Source organism: Chenopodium album, chromosome 24, assembly GCF_948465745.1.
Source record: "Chenopodium album chromosome 24, dcCheAlbu1.1, whole genome shotgun sequence".
Taxonomy (NCBI): Eukaryota; Viridiplantae; Streptophyta; class Magnoliopsida; order Caryophyllales; family Amaranthaceae; genus Chenopodium; species Chenopodium album.
Genome location: NC_137857.1, coordinates 29,783,450 through 29,803,533, shown reverse-complemented (window position 1 = coordinate 29,803,533; position 20,084 = coordinate 29,783,450). Strand labels below are relative to the sequence as shown.

The window sequence follows — 20,084 nt, the reverse complement described above, 5'->3', positions numbered from 1 at the left end:
TACAAATTTTTTTATTGGTAAGACATTTTTTATTTCAATTTTACGGTAACAAAAGTAATTTTTTATTAGAAAAATCCATTCGTTCCCCTCCATCACCTATAACAATTTCACTCAAAGTGTGCCTACATTCTGAATATACTTAACAATCATAGGAAGTCAGATTTGACATATAATGATCGCGACATAAACTAATTCACCTATTCTTCTTCTTCTTCTTCTTCAAAAAAAAAAAAAAAAAAAAAAAAAAAAAAAAACTAATTCACCTAATTCAATTGAATATATAATTCACACTTAAATTCAATTATTGTGATCACTTGAATTTAGCAACAATATTATTGTGAACAAAAACCAATTGTCTAAATTATCTTATTGGGCGTGATTTTCAATTACAAATCCATCAAAACATGCAATATGGACAATAAAAACTTAACAGAATAAATTGAATACGAATGCAGAAAAATATGAAGCAACTAGAAATAATAATTAAAGAAACATATAAAACCATCCTAAACATGATACTACGTAAAATATTAATACGATATTAGGCTTGATAATAATATGTTAATAATATATCATTGTAAAGCATTAGAAGTATACTTTCCATCTCAGTTGGAATCACATTAATATATTTTGTTTAATTAGAAAATATGATTAAAATAGTGCAACGGTGTCAATTTTCTACCGACTTTTGTATTTTAATTATATATTATTCATTTCAAAACAAATTGGGTTTATAATATATTATTGGAAAGCTTATTTCGAGCACTATTTAAAAATATTTAGGATTTGGATACTACTTATAGGCACAAAAATTATATTTGCTCTACTTTTGGCTGTAATTATGTAATGAGAAAATTGGGTAAAATTCTATGGATTTTAGGCGAAGAAAAGGATTTTGGCTATTAAAGTGGCTAGAATGGCTTAGAAAATGATAGCGTGATAGAACAAAAGGATTATTCAAATAACTCTTAGATCCATTATGCAATTGAGGCCAAATTAGGAAATAAAGATTGTTTTTGTCATTAGTCTTTGGTTGGGGAGACATTTTTAAGCGTCTATATAGTATTTGATTAAGCAGTATTATTATAGTGGAATTCAAGCAACATTGATACAATTAAATATTAGAAAATGAGTATTATACTAGTAGTGAGATAGCAAAAAAGAATTTATTCAAATTAGCAATAAATTAAAATTAAACAAATGCGTGCTTCAATAAAGAAGCCTGAATAATAAAGCAAGAGAAATACATAGGGTTTCCTACTATCATTGGAAGATATAAAAAAAGGGATTTTTGCTATGATGAAGGAAAAGATTTGAAAGAAAATTAAAGGGTGAAAGGAAAAATAATTATCAAGACCGGGGAAAGAAGCACTGATTTGAGTCGTTGGATAAGCAATTTCGACATATAAGAGAGTATTTTTCAAGATCCACAAAGAATCCTAGAAGAAACTCTTTATGTCTAATATCACAAATAAAACTCAAGCATTTTACATCCTTGCCAAAATCTTGTAAACGAGTTATGTATATTTGTACTGTACCAAAACAAATATAATTATAATTTCTTTTTTCTCTATGTTTTTTTAATACTTTTCCAGTTTTTGATATTAATTTCAGTTGCTTTTTGTTCACAATCTATCTTTGATTTCTATACTTCCCTCCATTTCTTCACATACACATTTGGTTCAAGTTTTAAAGAAAGAAGTTTTAAATATTTTATCCTTAGTAATCTGGGGAAAATTCCAACTTTCTTTGTTTATTTGATATAGGTCATAATCTTTAAATGAATACTCAGCTCATTTTAGTTGACATATAGTCATTTTACTTTTATCCTCATCATTATCATCTGATTCTGAATTTTCTTACTCTTCTCCTTCCATCATATTATTTATTTCATCATAATTTTCATCTTCAAATTCACTATCTTCAAGTTCTTCATTCATTATACTCATTTTCTTCCTCCATTATTTCTACTATTCCTTTATTATTAATTACTTAAAGCCAATTCTAAAGTCTCATCTTCTTGTATTTCTATGTAATCCCAACTACCTAAGGCTTCTATTAATTTATGATTAACATTCTTACATTCATTAGCATAATGTCTTGATTCTCCACAAGACCAACACTTGCAGTTTTTCTTTTTATCAGGACAATATGTTGCCTTTCTGAAAAACCTACTTGGTTTTCTATATTTGTGTTTAGAGTACTTCTTCTTATAGGCTTCTCCTCTTGATCTATCAAATTTATTTTTCTTATAATTCCTTCTCTTATTATAGTTTTTTATTTCACATCCATAGTTATTTGGAAATTCCCAAAAGTAAGGAATTGTCTCTTCATTTGTTGAGTTCCTACAACCTCTCTACATTTCTTTTCAACCCATTTTCTTAGAAAAGCAATTCTGTTTCGTAGGGCATCCCTAGCTAAGAGTTTTTCTCTCCATTCTAGATTTTTTTCACTAATCTCTTTATTAAGAGGACTTGGTAATTTATCGTAGAACATTCCAAGATTTGTTTCATTTTCACCAATTTTATATTAATAAGTTTCAAATTCCATAATCTAACTCTCGACAAATTTCATATTACAAATGGACAAATTGCTTAATTTTCTTTGATATTCCATTCGTTTTTCATTAGGATCAGCTCCAAGACCAATGATTCTAACTCAATGTATTGATATAACTGCCTAAATTAAACATTCTAGTAGGCGAGTCACTAGTTCTTAATGTAGTTTTGACTTCTTTATCTATACCATCATACCAGTCTTCTACACAGCCGTATAAACTATGTTTGATGTAATTTAAGAAATTTTCAGATGTCCATTCAGTGTTTAATTGAGTACACTACTCATGCTCTTTTTCCACTGATCTAAAACATCTTGTCTATCTCTTACACCATCCAATTTAAGCTTATAACCAGTTTGACTTATAGGTTTAAGAGTCACTTCTTCTTGTTTAGGTATTTGGTTAGGCATAAGCTTGACACTAAACCGGGTAGTCTTTCCTGGTATGTATCTTGATCGTGTGCAACTTCCTTCTCCCTAGTACCTAGGTCTTTGGATAACATTGTTTACATTTATATTTTCATTAATAATTTCTTTTCCAACATCATTATTATCCACTACTAATTTTTTACCTAGTTTATTTTCAATCTTTTGTTGAACAACTTCTATGGGTAAAAACTCTAGATCATCTAGCTTCATTGATCCCATTTGTTGATATAAGTCTTTTTCTAAAGATAAGTAATTATTTTCTTCTTCCTCAAAAGCAATCCCTTTTTCAAAAATTATATTCATTAATTCTTTTAACTTTTTCGGGACTTCATTCTTCCTCATCAAATAACGTTTGTAACTCATCAAGCGTTTTCTTCAGAAGATGATGGCTCATCTTTAGTTTCTTTGTTCTTCTCTTGGTTATTAATTGGTCTTTTAGGGAGTGTTTCCGTAAATCTCTTATTTTTATCTAGATTTTTAAAAGGATATTTATATTTATAAGGGACAATATTTTCCTTATTAGGAAATATTTCTTTGTTAAACTGATGTCTTACTTCGTTTGTTAAAGCAAGTTGTACTTGCTTAACTTGTTCTTCACTCACTTAAGTTTTTATTAATCGCTGGTATTGTTGTTAATAGCTTATGTTCACTGCTCATGCAACAACAATGTATGCTACCAATTTGATCTACAATGTAATTAAGGACGGTGCCAAAATTATTAGTGTTTTCCGGAATTTGATAATAGTGCTTAAATTCAGGTTTCTTACACTCAGTAGAAGGCCTAGTATTCTCTAACTTTTCTTAATTATTAATACAATTAACTATTTTTATTAAACTTAATCGTATGGCTCTGATACCAAACCGACGCAGCACTTAATACTAATAGATGATTTTATAGAGGTAAATAAAGTAACTAGTAAACTCGTTTTAGAAGCATCCAATCTTTATAAGATAAGCCACTGGTACTTATTTCATATCACTAGACAAGAGCTATTGAGATTCGTATGAATACTACTGAGAGGTTAAGGCTTTTAAAAACTAACATAAATTTTTTATTACTTTTAGGTCTAAATTAATCGTTGACTGCTGATGAATAAATTTATATTACTGGATAATAATGAGGGAGCCCCAGTTGATCTCAGATATTAACAATCTAATTTATCTCCTCTCACAGCTTTATGTGTTGAAATCTGTGCCACTTTATTATTTTACTTTTATCATTTAAAAAATAAAAGAAAATGAATAAATTGTGAGATGAGATTTATTCACATCATTTATCTCAGAGATCAACTTGAATTTACCCGATAATAATAATGTACTACTAGGCGTTAAAAATATATCATTTTGCACAAATTTTTGTATGCGGCTGGCCACATGGTGCGGCAAGGGTTACTTGTATGGTGTTACTTGTTTATGGGGTTACTTGTATGGGTGTTACTGGTTTTGTCGGGGGTTACTTGTAGGTGTTATCTGTATTCCGGGGTTACTTGTATGGGTGTTACTGGCTTTGGTCAGAGGTTACTTGTAGGTATTACTTGTATTATGGGGTTACTTGTATTGGTGTTACTAGTTTTGGTCAGGGGTTACTTGTAGGGTGTTATTGGTTTGGTACGAGATTTTGGTCTGGGGCGGTTACTCAACCCATTCAAGTGTTCCATACAAGTAACCCCAGAATACAAGTAACATTCTACAAGTAACACCTACAAGTAACTCCAGAAACAAGTAACCCAGAATACAATTTTTTTTTTAAAGAGTTACTTGTACGATGTTACTGGTTTTGGTCAGGGGTTACTTGTAGAGTGTTACTAATTTTGGTCGGGGTTACTTGTAGGGTGTTACTAGTTTGGTATAGGGCATACGTACAAGCAACCCTTGAACAAGTAACTCATACAAGTAACCTTGAATAAGTAACTCATACAAGTAACACTTATATAAGCTAGTAACGTAACTCATATAAGTAACCCTTGAATAATTAATCATACAAATAACCCCTGAATAAGTAATCCATACAAGTAATCCCTTAAAAAAAACAAGTAACCCCTAAAAAATACAAGTAATCAGTAACTCTTGAAAAAAATAAAACAAGTAACCCCTGAATGATACAAGTAACCCCTGAATAAGTAATTCATACAAGTAACTCTTGAAAAAAAAAAATATAAGTAACCCCTAAACAAATAATCATACAAGTAACTCCTGAAAAAAAAAAAAAAAAAAAAAAAAAAAAAAAAAAAAAAAAAAAAACCTGAAAAATAAAAGTAACCCTAGCAATACCAGTAACTCCCATTATTTTTGCTGACTTGGCAGCAGGCCACACCATATGGCTTGCTGCACCAAAAAGGCACTGATCATTGTAACCTCTAGTGGTACCCAAGTGTTTTACAGAAGTACCCAAATATAGCGAATTTCCTAAACTACCCTTGTGAGACACGAGATTGGAACCATCCGTTTGGACTTCCTCCCATTTTTCCATAGTTCAAATTCATCTTTAAGCATTCTGACTCCTCCAACAAATACTTTGAAAAAATCGAGGTACCTATACGATTTATTTTATTTTACACATGTAATTTGGTTTTTTTTAAGCAACATGTAACTAGATTATAAACCACTGCATATTTTTTTATATGTGAGAAATAGCTACTAGACCACTGTATAAGGCTATTATGCACTTGTTGAATCATGATCTACTCCTTCTGTTTCAAATAACTATGATACACAAACTTGATACATACACCTATTGTTAAACTTAATAATAATGCTAAAAAACGACTTAGCTTTGTGTTGGTATTCATAAAGAATTAAAGATAAATATAGTGCAATTAGGGTTGTACACAGTTTGGTCCCAACCGTAACCAAATCAGACCAAACCGCATTTTAGCGGTTTGGTTTGGTTTACGGTTTGGAAAAATATGGTTTGGTTTCGATTTTTGGGGAAATATGGTTTGCGGTTTGGTTTGGTTTTGCGAAAATTATAACCAAACCGTAAACCGCATTTTAGTATTCATATAATTTTTAATTAAATTAAAATAGTTATTATATATTATAAAAAAATTTTAAAAAAAATAACATGAAAAATCATTAGAAGACTATACGGTCAGTATACTACTATACTCTATACTCATTCTCTAATATCAATACTTAAAATTCAATAGGTCATATAACTCATATTGCTCTTATTGTGTTAGCACTTAGCACTTGATTAGTTGGCTGTTATTTTTATTAAAACTTTGTAGTAAAACTTAATCCCTTTGGGCTAATTATTTAAACTTTATTATAAATTTATTAATATTTGACAATTTTTTAGGAAAAAAATGTCGAGTCATCATAAACCGCAAACCGAACCGCACCAAACCGCATTATTACGGTTTTGTTTGGTTTGGTTTCAATACTAATATGGTTTGGTTTGGTTTGGAAAATTGACCAAACTGTACTTTGCGGTTTGGTTTGGTTTAGACTCAAACCGCACCAAGCCAGACCATGTTCACCTCTAAGTACAATACAAGGAAAACCTAACTTGCCTAAAACTCTTAAAATATACTAGGGGAGGCTACGCACGGGTTGCATGCGATATGTTTGATGTTTATGGTCGAGTTGTAATTGACTAATAGCTTCTCATGACACCCGCAACTTACCGGCTAGGCTTTTGCACGCATAAACTAAGAAATAAATTGTTGACAATTGTATCATTGCGTAGGTACGGAAATGTAACACTTGAATATATATATACACTATTCACTTTTTAGTTGTAAGCTTTTTAAGGTGCAATATGGCTTTTGTTGTGAATTATAATATACATCATTCGTCACTTTTAGTTGCAATTCTTGAATATATATATACATTTTTCATTTTTCGTTATAATTGATTTTTATTTTTTTTTTCCTTTTTTTGTTGGGCATAATAGTCATGTGGGATTTTATTAGGTTCATCTCGATATATATATATGTTTTAAATATTTAATCTTTAGAGTTTTTTTACATATCTATAATCAGAGATACAAAAGATTGAAATTATGTATTGACAAGCGTGAAAGTTAAAATGTTACAACTAAAAGCTAACGGAGAAAGTTTCAAAGAAAAATGTCTAATTAGGCGATGAGGAAATTAAATTCGGTGGGTTTGTGTGTATGTGTGTTATTTTTTCTTTTTTCTTTTTAATGAAAATATTAACAAAGTGGATTATATCCAACCTATTCCCCCACCCCTTGACGAGGACTATTATCAGGTTAGATAGGTTTGCTTTCTAACGTTAGATAGAAGAAAAATAACTTTAAGCGTTGGAAGTTGGAAGGGAAAGAAGACTAAAGAAGCTAAGAGATATTAATAAGGGAAGCATAAGAGTTAATATGATATAATGGGTATATGGGTAAATAAATATTTTTAGGGTAAAAAAGTCATCACACTATTCATACGAGTTCTTTTGTACTTTTTATAAGGTAGGGATACATGTCAAATATAACGATACAATTATAATATTAGCATAACCCACCAACTTTTAATACTCCCCCTTAAGGTGCAAGCAGATCACGAATGACCAACTTGTATAACAGATTAAAAAACCAAACTAGTGTCATCTAAGAGCCTTTGTAAGAATATTTACCCACTGATGATTTTTCAGGCATATGAGGTAAAAATTTTACCCTTCAACAACTCATCACGAACAGAATGACAATCTATCTCAATATGCTTCGTACGATCTATCATGAAACATTGGTTTCTTACGATGTGCAAAGCCGACTGATTATCATCACAAAGCCATTCCATAGACTTTAATTTGAATGACCGACCCCAAGAGAAAGCAACAACGCTTTCAACCACTTCAACTCACAAGTAGTAACTTCCATAAAACAATACCCGACTTCGACCAAAGAGTGAGATACGATATATTGTTTCTTAATCTTCCAAGAAATAAGCGAATGATCCCAAAAAGACAACATAACATGTCAAGGAACACCAAGTTAATAGACACGTGGCTCAATCACTATAACAAAAATCCTTGAACCACAAATTTTTCTTAAGTTGTAACAAAATGCCTTGTCCGAGACTACCCTTATAGCGCAAGGCACAAAGAGTCGTATACCAATGAGCAACCTGGGGATCACTCCAAAAACTATGCCACAACATGCACTGAATAACTTAACTCTAGGCGAGTGACTGATAAATAAACCAATCGTCTAACCACCCAATGATATTTATTTGGATGAGCAAACGGCTCACCCACAGCATGTGCAAGGTGATGATTTCACTCCATCGGATTATCAATCGATTTGCAAACATTCAAACATGCGTTATGAAGATATCCAAAGATTACTTTTGCTAATGAAGAAATATAGCCTTGGGACTATGAGTGTAATACCCTATATTTTGATACGTGTTTTCTAAATTAATTAATTATTATTTCATAAAAGATATTTTTAGTAATGTCATTTACTATTTAATTTTTAGAGCCAAAATGATATTTGAATTTTGTTTCCAAAGTTGAAAACCTAATTATTATTTTTAGATTTTGGATAACATTTATTATCATTTATTCTATATAAAAAATAGGGTTATTTATATATATATATATATATATATATATATATATATATATATATATATATATATATATATATATATATATATATATATATATATATATATATATATATATTGTCTGTATTTTAATAAATAAAATTATATTTTATTTTTAATAGATGGCAGAAAATTCCTAACATAATGACAGTGATTTTCAGATTTTCTATAAATAGAAAGTCTAATTCTTAGTTATTTTATTTAGTGAATAATTGGTATTTTATTAATTGATTATTTATACAATAAATATTATTTACACAGTTATTTTTAATTCCTTAAATATCTAAAGGGAGGTTCGAAAACATGAGCTTAGGAAAGCTAAAATTTTTGGCCACCATGATGGGTTTTTGGGTGATTTATTTTGGTAAATTGTATTTTTAATTTTCTGCTTAAAATCTCTTATTTTCCTTAATTTTATTTCTCCATCACCTAAATATTTGATCATCTTTTTTTTCCTACCTTATATCTTCCCTGATTATTCCCCAAGTAATCTCTTTTGTCATATTATTTTTCATGACAGCACATGGTCCTTAATTCCATTATTCTTAACCACCTTTATATCAAAACTTTCCATATTTCCTTATCCTCTTCTCCAAGTAATTCCTTAATTCTTTTTACCATAATTCTTCAATTTCTACATTTTTCTACCATAATTCACACATGAGATAGTCTATAAATACCCATTGATTCCTGCCAAACATACACTCACACCAATTCCCTTAAATTTCTCTTAATTCTTCTCCTTTCTTCTCCCTTTCTTGTGTCAACCACCACCGAGCACCACCACCACCACCGACTGCCGGCACCAGCCATCTTTGCCACCACAGCAGCCACCTATCGGATAAATGCCTTGGCCCTGCCGCCCCTTTGTCGCCACCTTCTTCTTCTCTTTTCCTTGGTTTTCTACCTTTTATTCTTCTCTTCTCTTATTTAATTACTTATTATTATTATTATTATTATTATTATTATTATTATGGGGGATCTATAAAACTTATTATGAGTGGTTTCAATTAAATACAAATAGATTTAAATTATGTATATTGGAAAATAATTTACAAGATTCATGTACAAATAGTTGGGGGTTTTTAATTAATCGTTGTGTTTATTTGTTAACCTTATATTGATTAAAATTATATTTATTAGTAGGTTGTGTTCAATCAAGGTTCTTGAAGTTTGTTTGTGTGATTGCTAAACAAGGATCAAAGGTACGTTTAGGTGGCTAGATACCTTTGAAAGTGATTAGATTGAATGAGCATGTTTTACATGATTTTATGATGATTGAATTATATTATGATTTATGAAATAAAAGCATGTTTAAATAACTTGTTTTGACAAATAAATTGGAGTATTGATTTTCATATCATGTTTGAATAATTAAATTTATTATTCATGTTTAAAAGGTTTGATTTTAAAACCATATGGAAATAAATAAATTATAATGGAATTATTGGATTGAAAAGGATTTAATGAACTTTTATTATTATTATTATTATTATTATTATTATTATTATTATTTTATTATTATTATTATTATTGTTATTATTATTATTAGTATTATTATTATTATTATTATTATTATTATTATTATTATTGAAGCTTTACATTATTAGTAATCCCACATGCGGATTTGGTTGATAAGACTTAATTTGGATTTTCAATGACCGAGTCTTTTCTCAAGAATAGCCTTGCAGTATAAGGAGACCAGCTTGGGGGTGCACATTTAGGTGAGGAATTGGATTTAAAAAGGAATTTGTTTTATTAATTATTATTTAAATATTGAATCATTGGAATTGGTCTGGAATAATGAGTTTGGAATTATTGGGTTAATTATTGGAATTGGATTTAAAATATGTTTGCAATAAATTTAGTTTACTTATCTTGCATTTATCGTACTTAGCATATTTTGCTAAACCATACTTTCTTATTTGTTTTTGTTTGCCCTATTTACCTTAAAGGTGAGCAGTGATGACTAATTTTTGGTGGAATCAATATATGAGCATATGTAGTCATCAGAATGTCTTCAACTAAATTAGGAAGTTGGTCCTTGTTTTTAATCATGAGTACTCATGATTATGGTTACTATTTATAGTTATTAATAAAGAAGTATTGAAGTTTTCCGCTGTAAAATATTGGTTTTGGTTAAGTAATTTTGGTAGACTTGCTTAATCATGTAGCGGTAATGGTATTATAATTTTGATATAATTATACGTATTATAATGGTATTTTCATAGAGGAAGACTTGAGGGTGTTACAATGAGCAACCTCAATGCCTAAGAAATACTTAAGCACACCTAAATCTTTCATATAGAAGTAGTTGCACAAATAAGCTTTAAATCGAACAATGGCATCATGAGAGGACCTTGAAATAATTAGATCTTCGACATAGACAAAAACATGCAATGAAATACTTCCCGTAAAACAGAGAGTATTTAGCATTAGAGTTCTTAAACCCAAAATCTCGCAGATTAGAGCACTAAACAATTTTGAGGATCGTTCCCTCAAGGCTTGTTTCAAGCCATATAGAGATTTCCGCTGAAGGAATTATGTCTTCAATAAGTGAAATTACTAGATATATCAAGGGTTGCTATTATGGAGGTAATTAGTTCATTATTTTAGGTTATCATTATCTAATGCTAGATATGGCAAATGATCTTTGGGCTAGTTAAATAGTCTAAAGACCAATAGAATGGATCCTATGAGGTCACACACAAGCTAAGGTTATTGGGTCAAATAAGTATGAGGCTCATTAATGGGCTTCATGAGACTAAGACAAATGAAAATAATTGGGCTAGAGTAGTTTGATTAGGATGAGGAGTTTGGGCTTGTTATGGACTCTTATTTAGAGATATGTCTATAAATAAAATTCATGCCTAGCTAGGGTTGACATAAGTCACAATTAATAATATAGTCGATGTATTGTGAAACAAGACAACCAAATCGTAAACCTTAATCCCTCCTCTCTCTCTCCTCACTCACACCCCCCCTCTTCTATCTCACTCTGTACGGCCAGCCTCTTGTGGTAGCTCGTGGTTTTCGTCGTGGTGGTTCGTAGTTAGTTCGTATGTGTCCTCTTCGTAGAAGGTTGATTGAAGCGTTCAATCATGACTAACTAGCATCATTGGAGGTTTAATTTGTGCCCGTGTACCAAGTAGATGAATCACACTTGGGGTTCTTGTTCTCCTATTGTTCTTGCTCGATCAAACTTGAATTCATGCATCAAAGGTAGAAATATATGTTCTTTATGTGTTGTGTGTTGATCTTGGTTAATAGATGCTTATGAATGTGATTCATGCAATTCCGCTTATAGTATCTAAATTCCTACATCCGCAACCTGCAAACTTTTCCAGATGTTTGAGTATCGTATTCTAGAGAAAACTGCATATATACTTCTCAACCAAAATCACCATGAAGAAAAGAATTATGAACATCCATCTAACGTAACTCCTAATTTAAAGATACATAATGTAATATAAAGCTCATTACTATGAGATATTGTACATAAACTATAATATATTTATATGCAATAAAAAAAAAAGTTTGGCCTAATATATTGGTATAAATTTATATTTTGTAATACTAAGCTAGTAATAATTTTCCATTGTTAAATATATGTTTTGGATTGGTATATATATTCTAGGTATTTTTTGAAAGAATATGAACAAGAAAAAGAGTCCCCAACATAGAAAATATAGACAAAATAAAGCGTCGCAAAAGTATCAAATATTAAATATATGAAACTCTAGACACAATAGAGCGTCACCAATTTTAAGATTTTAGACACAAAAAAGTGTCGAAAAAGTTGAGTAAGTGCGCTAACTACAACCTATTTCGACGCTTCGTATAAAAATTTAGACAAAATAAAGCGTCTAGATTCACCACGCTTTTTGGTGACACATAATTTTCTAGTGTGATTTATAATAATACATACATGTATAGTATAATTTGCTTTTAAAACTAAATGAAAAATTGACTAACCATAATATGTCACGTCAACATGTTATGGTGTCATTTTTTTGAATAAGGACACAGTAGAATCATCCATTTTTCATTTATACTTTCTCACATCCGTTACAACAATATGTATTTATGGAATGTAAAAGCAAAGACAAAAAGGATTGTGAAAATTTGATTCTTATTCATTTATTATCACTTCCCAAAGAGATTAACAATAGGTTTAAAACTTAACCGTTCTCTAGCTAAAGTTATAGAATTATAGCACATGTCTTCTAGGCCTTTAATTTCAAAGTGTTTGCACTAAAGGGCATCAATATATATTATATAATTACTAAAGAACACACCATGTTTGTTCGTTACAAACACAAAGCTTACGAGATACAAACAAATGATGTCTTTAATATAACTATAATTATACGAACATTAGACAATACACAATACAACCAAACAATATTTGTTAAATGCTGATGGACGCTGCGTAAAATATACAAGGAAATTAAAGTGTTTATATGTATCTTAGATTCTTAAAAGTTAACAGTGTAATTGGATTGAAAATCTAGTTTTGAATAATTTTCTTCAACAGAGTTACACAATTACCTTGGATGCAACTCACTAATTGTAACTTGATTTTCAGAAAACAATGTTGGCTTATTATTAGCACTGCTTGATGTCGTCGTTGAAGGTTGATAAAACCTCGACACAAGAGATGATTCATTACTACTATAATAAAAAGATTGAGGGCGTTGAGGTAAAGGCATTGTGTCGATGGCAGAATCAGTATTGAGCATGACGACAACTTTGCACATGGTTGGTCTCGCTTCTATGTCCTCTTGCACACACCATAAGCCTAAATGGATGGATCTCAATACTTCAGCGCTCGAGTATGAATCTTTCAAAGTTGGGTCCAAGAATTCCAATGGTTTATCCTTAGTTAAACATCTCCAAGCCTATAAAAAAGAATGCATTTAAATTTTGATCTTCTAATTATCTTTAAACTGAATCAAATACCATATGATTGATGAAATGGCTTATACTTACACAGGTCAAGAGGTCTCCTGTGGATGGATGGAATCTTGCACTAATCTTCTTACCGGAAACAATCTCCAAAACTAAAACGCCAAAACTATAAACATCTGATTTTACGGAAAATTGTCCATGCATTGCATATTCTGGAGCCATGTAACCGCTACAAGGCAAACAATTACTTCACTTAAAAGTTAAAACAATAATAACACAGAAATGTAAGTTGTGTGTCTTGTATGTATATTTAGAACAAAATAAAACATACATTGGTTGTTGAGGGCCATTGCTTTCTTTATTAAAATGCAACTCTTATTTATAATGGTTGTTTTCATAGAGTTGATATATTTAATCTAATAAATTTAAACAACCAAAATACTAAATCAAACCCATACATGATATTGATAAGTAAGATGAACTATCCTACCATCATATAATCTTCTATGGGTTAACTCGGTCACGTTAGCTAGTTAGATACTTTGAGAGTAGGTGAAGGTTAACCAAATTCCAACCCTGCTCAAAGTGTCTTTAGTGGGAAATATAGTGCTAGCTTGGAAGCTTGAAGATAAGAAGTCTTTTTTGGTACCTTTTATTTTTTGGTTGAATTGGAACTTTAGTTTCTAGCTATTCAATAATAATAACTAAAAAAAAAATTTCTCAATAACTAACTAACTAATATATACTTTTATATAATAAAAAGCATGCCAAAAAACTTTTATGTGTCACATAAATATGCACTAGAATTGCCTCAAAAAAAAAAAAAAAAAAAAAAAAAAAAAAAAAAAAAAGCACTAGCATTGTGACATGTCACTATTTAATTAGCATTATGTCATGTCACTGCTAGCATAGCAACAATTATTCAATGTCATTATTAGTTAACAGGTTTTGAATACTAAACCTGATTGATATAAAATCACACTACTTGCTACCTTAGTCAATAGTAATTTATGTTTTTTGTATATAGACATAAAAGTTTATATCTTTAAGTAAGCTTAAAAAACAGAATAAAAAATAATTATGTAGTCTAGAAAAAATAAATAAAGAAGAATAGCCTTAACAATTCCAAGACAATTTATGGTTATTCTCTTAAAATTTTTTTTTTACTAACATGTATGTTTTAAAGTCGCTATCCGGTGCAACGTTAAGACCACACACTAGTTTTGCTTCAAATGCCGTGAAAGATGACACTATCATTGACAAAGATGTGGAAACTAATCAATTCTAAGCTCAGTTAATTAAGTTGATCCTAAAATCCTAACAAAAATTGTAAGGTAACTATTAGAAGATAATCTTATGACTCAAAATTATAACCAACTAAACTAGTTAACACCCACAGCTATATACTTGAGTAAATAACATTTGTACTTCCTCTGTCATATATACAGTAATTTACACAATATACTTTTTTTTAAATTCATATATTAATTTCCACCATATTTTTCTATAACGAATTACAAAATAATTTTATCATGAAACATGTTGTTATTAAGTTCAAATTATTGTATTAGAACAATACTACAAAAAACCCCTATCGAGTCGCCTGTAAATGACCTAACCAGTCGCCTCAAAGGCGGTTCCACAACCACCAACACAATAGTTTCCAACGTTAGGAGTTGCCTTTGAGTATTTTGATTGTGTCAGTTATTTTGGTATGTTGGAAGTAGTAACCATCGGAAAAATTATTGTGAAGTATAATGCAGCCTATGGTAGTTGGTATTCCAAAAATAAAACAAACGTTTGATTATTAGAAAAATTAAATAACAGTTAGCAGATGGCTCAAAACAGAATAAAAAATTGATAACTTGTTTAGCAAATTAAAGTAAATATGTGTTTTATCGTAATTTGTTAGATTTATTTTTATATAGTTTAACAATAAAATATACTTCCTCTGTTTACATTACATAAACCCGACCTCAAAACACGTGCCACAAGGCTGTGTTGTAAGTAAAAAGAAACGGAGGAAGTATTAATTTACTTTTTTAAAAAAATATCCCCTCATAATCGTTCGCCATAACAACCCCCTTTTCGGCCACTAGCAACTTCGACTCAGCCCTCCTCCTTTGGCTGTGCAGATCTAGCCCCCTCTAAGGGTGGTCTCCACGCCCAAAATTCCCCCACCCTATACCCCAACACCAACCCCCTTCTTCACCGCACCCCAACCATCATATCTGCCCACCACTACCCCACTTTCTCCGTCCCTTCCCTATTGTAATGGGAAAAATTCTCTCACTTTGAAATACTTCCTCTGTTAAGTATTATTTGCAACAAAGGGGGTGTTTGCGGAATCCTAGAAAAAATTTGTTTGTGAGTGTAAAATGGAGAGAGAAAAAGTTGGGTGCATGTGATGAGGAGAGAGATAGAAAGAAATGATAACCTAAAAAGGAAAGAAAACATTTGTTGCACATAATAATTAGCATCCACTTATAGTATTTGTTGCAAATAATAGTTAACGGAGGAAGTATATAATAAATGCTCGGATATGTTTATTAACTTGTGTGTGTGCAATGTGATTTTAAAGTTTTTGGGCCTATGGAATTGAATTAGGCTTGGTCATGACTATGCTACTAGTTGTTTAGTACTTTTTTCGTTTTTTTTTCTTGACCGCTTTGACTTTTACACTATTCATTACCCTTCCTTTGACCGTGCTTTGTAAATAATATGCAAGGAAAAACATATTCATGTGGGATCTTGTAAGAATCGTCTCAATAAAAACTATCACATTTTTATAACTTTTTAAATTTTCAATTAAAGAGAAATAAAGTTATTAATATTAAATTGTGCATCAACAAACATGCTACAAAAATAGGCACTAAAAAAATAAAAGCTTTTTAGCATCTAAGTCTGGCAACTGATTTATAAAAGGTTGCTAAATAGCAACTATTATAATTTTTTTCATTGCCTAATTAAAATTGAATTTTATGCTTTAGTTTTTTAATAATTAATGGCTACATGTTTTTGATTTGTTGTTGTTTAAAACAAATTGTCTTATTAGTTGTTTCTAGATGACATCATATTTTTCTCTTGTTGCCATATAGTAACAAACTATAGGAACAAATATTTTATTTGTATTGATTTAGAAACAAACAAAGGCAATGAATTTTGGAGTTGTTGCCATTAGAAACAAGTCGTCTAAACTATTGTTGCTAGATGATAACATAATTTTTTATTTGTTGCCATTGAAAACAAGTTGTGTTACGTATAAAATTATCTGAAGACACTCTTCTTATTATTTGTTGCTATAATGACATCAAATAGAGACGGATTTCAGTATCGTCTCTAATTTAGAAATGAATTCTTGATTTCGTCCCTAATTTAGAGACAAAGTTTTCAATTTTGTCTCTAATATTTCATTCACTTATTATAAATTATATATACATAGAAGTAAATAAATAGTACTTGGTATAGTTGGTAAGAGTTTCACAATGTGACTTTGAGGTCACAAGTTCAACTTCTACCAACTGCGATTCTTGAGACTGGGGACTCAAAGAGCCTTACATGCAAAGTCGAGTCGAGTTGACCTGAGTGAGGTTTCGGATTGGTAAAGGTCGTGATCGGGTTGAACCAAATAGAAATTGGGTTTTTTGTCTCGTAGTTATGATAGCAACCAATATTTATGATTTGTTGCTAAATTTATGAACCAACTTTATAATTTGTTGCTATTTTTAGGAACCAACATTTATAGTTTGTTGCTATATTAGAAACCAACATTAATTGTTTGTTGCTACTTTTAGCAACAACCAATGGTAATCTGTTCCCAAAGTTGGCAACGACTGCACCAAAAACAGCAACCATCATGGAAACTATATTTAAATTGATGCAATATTGCAACAAAATTGTTTTGCAACTAGTAGCCAAAATCACATAGCAACAAGCGTTTTAGCAACAACAAGTTTTTGTTTCCAACCCGTTGCTAAATAAAGTTGGCAACGAATTTTTAGTGAATAGCAACAAATTTTAGTTGATGCTATATTGACTTTGTTTTGTAGTGAGGTCAAGGAAAAAAATAGAGGAAGTAGTATATTTACCAATATATCTATTCTATTAACTATTACTAAAACAGAAGTTACTGACGTCATCATTGCCCATGTGTCTCTCTCTCAATTAAAATTTCCGCCTAAATGCAATGATGATGTCATCTTTTTATTTATTTATTTATTTTTTTTTTGCTATCATATTTTACATTTTTGAAATTTAAATATTAGAAACTTCTACATTATAACTAAAACCTATCAGTTTATCGTAAGAAATTTAAACAATTTTAAATAGCACACTAATATATAATCTCCTACATTGAACTATGAATCAGACAACGTTGATCACTATATCATAAGTTTGATGAAAATAAAAAATTCTAAAATTACAAAAATGTATGTAATTCTTATTTATATTCATGTATAATAGCAATTTATTTTTAAAATGTTCCAATTAAAAATAGGTTTTATATAAACCTTGCATCGCATGGGTTCTAACCTAGTTTACTAATAATCAAGAGTTAGCAACGTGTACGGTATGAAGATTGTCAGTCAATTTAATTTTCAGTTTTTTAATTAAATTAATAATTTTCAGATTTAATTGAATGACAATTATTTTGAGAGAATTTTGGGGTAAATTAGCATTGTTGATCTCAACAACGTATATATTAGAGGGCTAATATAATCTTAAGGACATAGATAAATCGTTCTATTTTAGTTTGATTATTGTTCTTATTTATTTAGTTTTATTTTCTGAATTATAATTTTTCGAACATTCCCTTCTACAGCCACACTCTTGACCATTCAGGGTGGATGAGGACACGGGTTTTGATGGATAGGGTTGGGTTTTGGATAAAGGTGATCAACATTAGCCTGGCCCCATCTGACCCATAAATATGGCGGATTTGTGCAAGCCTTGAAACCCATATTTTGTTTAAGCCGGAACCTGACCGAAAAAGCCTGAAAAACCCTTTGTGGCCTAAAAAACCCGCTATTGTTTTGCGGGTTTGGGCACAATAACGTCGCATTATTTTGACAATTTTTTTTATAATCTATCACTTTTCAACTTATGTAATACCTAAACAAAAACTTATGTAATACGAAATAACTCCAATATGAAAACTATTAATTTCATTTACTTAAGTATGTGAAAAGGAAACTTTTTTAAAAGGGAAAACAAAACTTTTCCGCACAAAAATAAATAAATAAATAAATAAATAACTTACAATGTTCCAACGATTCTTGAAGTGGCATTGCCATTTTGTTCAACCTCGGAGATTCTTGCCAAACCAAAATCAGCAATCTTTGGGTTCATATTTGCATCAAGTAAAATATTTCCAGACTTAAGATCACGATGAATGATCGTTGGTTGAGAGTCTTGATGAAGGTAAAGTAATCCCCTAGCAATGCCTTTTATTATTTCGTAACGCGTACTCCATTTCAACTGTCCTTGCTTCCGTGCATCTACATACGAGGTATAATGTTACATAAGGAGTACTTAAAATCAGCAAGGTCAATCAATTTCAATATGCTATTCGATCTTGAAACTTATTCGGATGACATTATACGAGCCGTAAAATAAATATCGTTGATCACAACTTGTCTTATTAGTAATGAAATTTTAATTAGAACTGGATCATCACGTAAACCTTGAATATCTGACACACATTGACTTTTAACATAACTAGGTTAGATCCCGTGTCATGCACGGTTTTCAATTTTTGTCACGGAGTATCAATTTAAGTTTTTCAATCTTTGTCACGAAGTATCAATTTATTTATTTTTTTTTTATTTTTTTAATTTCAAATCACACTACTTAAAATATATTGTTTAATCTTTTAAAAAATTATACTCGTATATTGCTTTCTTCTATTTTAAACCTTGATGACATATTTTTTTCAAATATTTTCATTCACCAACTACGTTAAGTTGCAAAAATGTATATTCATGATTTTATTTTTTATTTTTAACTCTAAATTGTCATTATGCATTAAAAAGTAATTACTAATATAGGAATTTATTTATACAAAGATATGTTTAAATATTTAAGTTTATAAATATATTATTCTACGATTTTTTTTCCACTAAATTTTGGAAGTAAATATTTTGCGTATATTTTGTATCAATTTTAATTTTTTTTTAAAAATATATTAAGGACACACCAGAAGATGACACGTGCCATTGCTGGTCTGTCTTTTAGTATATTGTTATTGATTGATGATTGATTGATTTATTGATTGATTTATTGATGATTGATGATTTTGGCTTTTATATTTTCTTGGAATGTGAAGTAATTACAAAGTATTGACAAAATCAAGTTTAAAATTACATCTATTCTAATGTTGTCCTAAAATGATACTCCGTATAAAGTATCCCAAAAAACATAAAAGTAAGTCAATAAAATTTATTTATGTTAAGAAATTTTAAAATAACGACAAAATGTTGTCATCGTTTTAGTAATAACCAACAATGAAATTTTTTTTTTTTTATTTATTTATTGTATTTTAGCACTTACTAGATCCAAATACATGAAATTTTTGCCTAAAGCCTCCTATATGACATCATTAGAGGGCTCACTGACGGATTT

General features: G+C 30.0%; 1 protein-coding gene across 1 annotated transcript in view; it reads right to left on the bottom strand.

Moving 5' to 3' along the window:
- Nucleotides 1-13,099: 13,099 nt before the first annotated feature.
- Nucleotides 13,100-20,084, bottom strand: part of LOC145610789 (cysteine-rich receptor-like protein kinase 5) — a 65,900-nt gene continuing 58,915 nt past the window's right edge. Inside the window, exons 8-10 of the mRNA XM_081666082.1 lie at nucleotides 18,724-18,961; nucleotides 13,545-13,692; nucleotides 13,100-13,453 (exon numbers count right to left, since the gene is read on the bottom strand). Of these exons, the coding sequence (XP_081522208.1) occupies nucleotides 13,100-13,453; nucleotides 13,545-13,692; nucleotides 18,724-18,961 (740 nt within the window). The remainder of the gene's footprint in view (nucleotides 13,454-13,544; nucleotides 13,693-18,723; nucleotides 18,962-20,084) is intronic.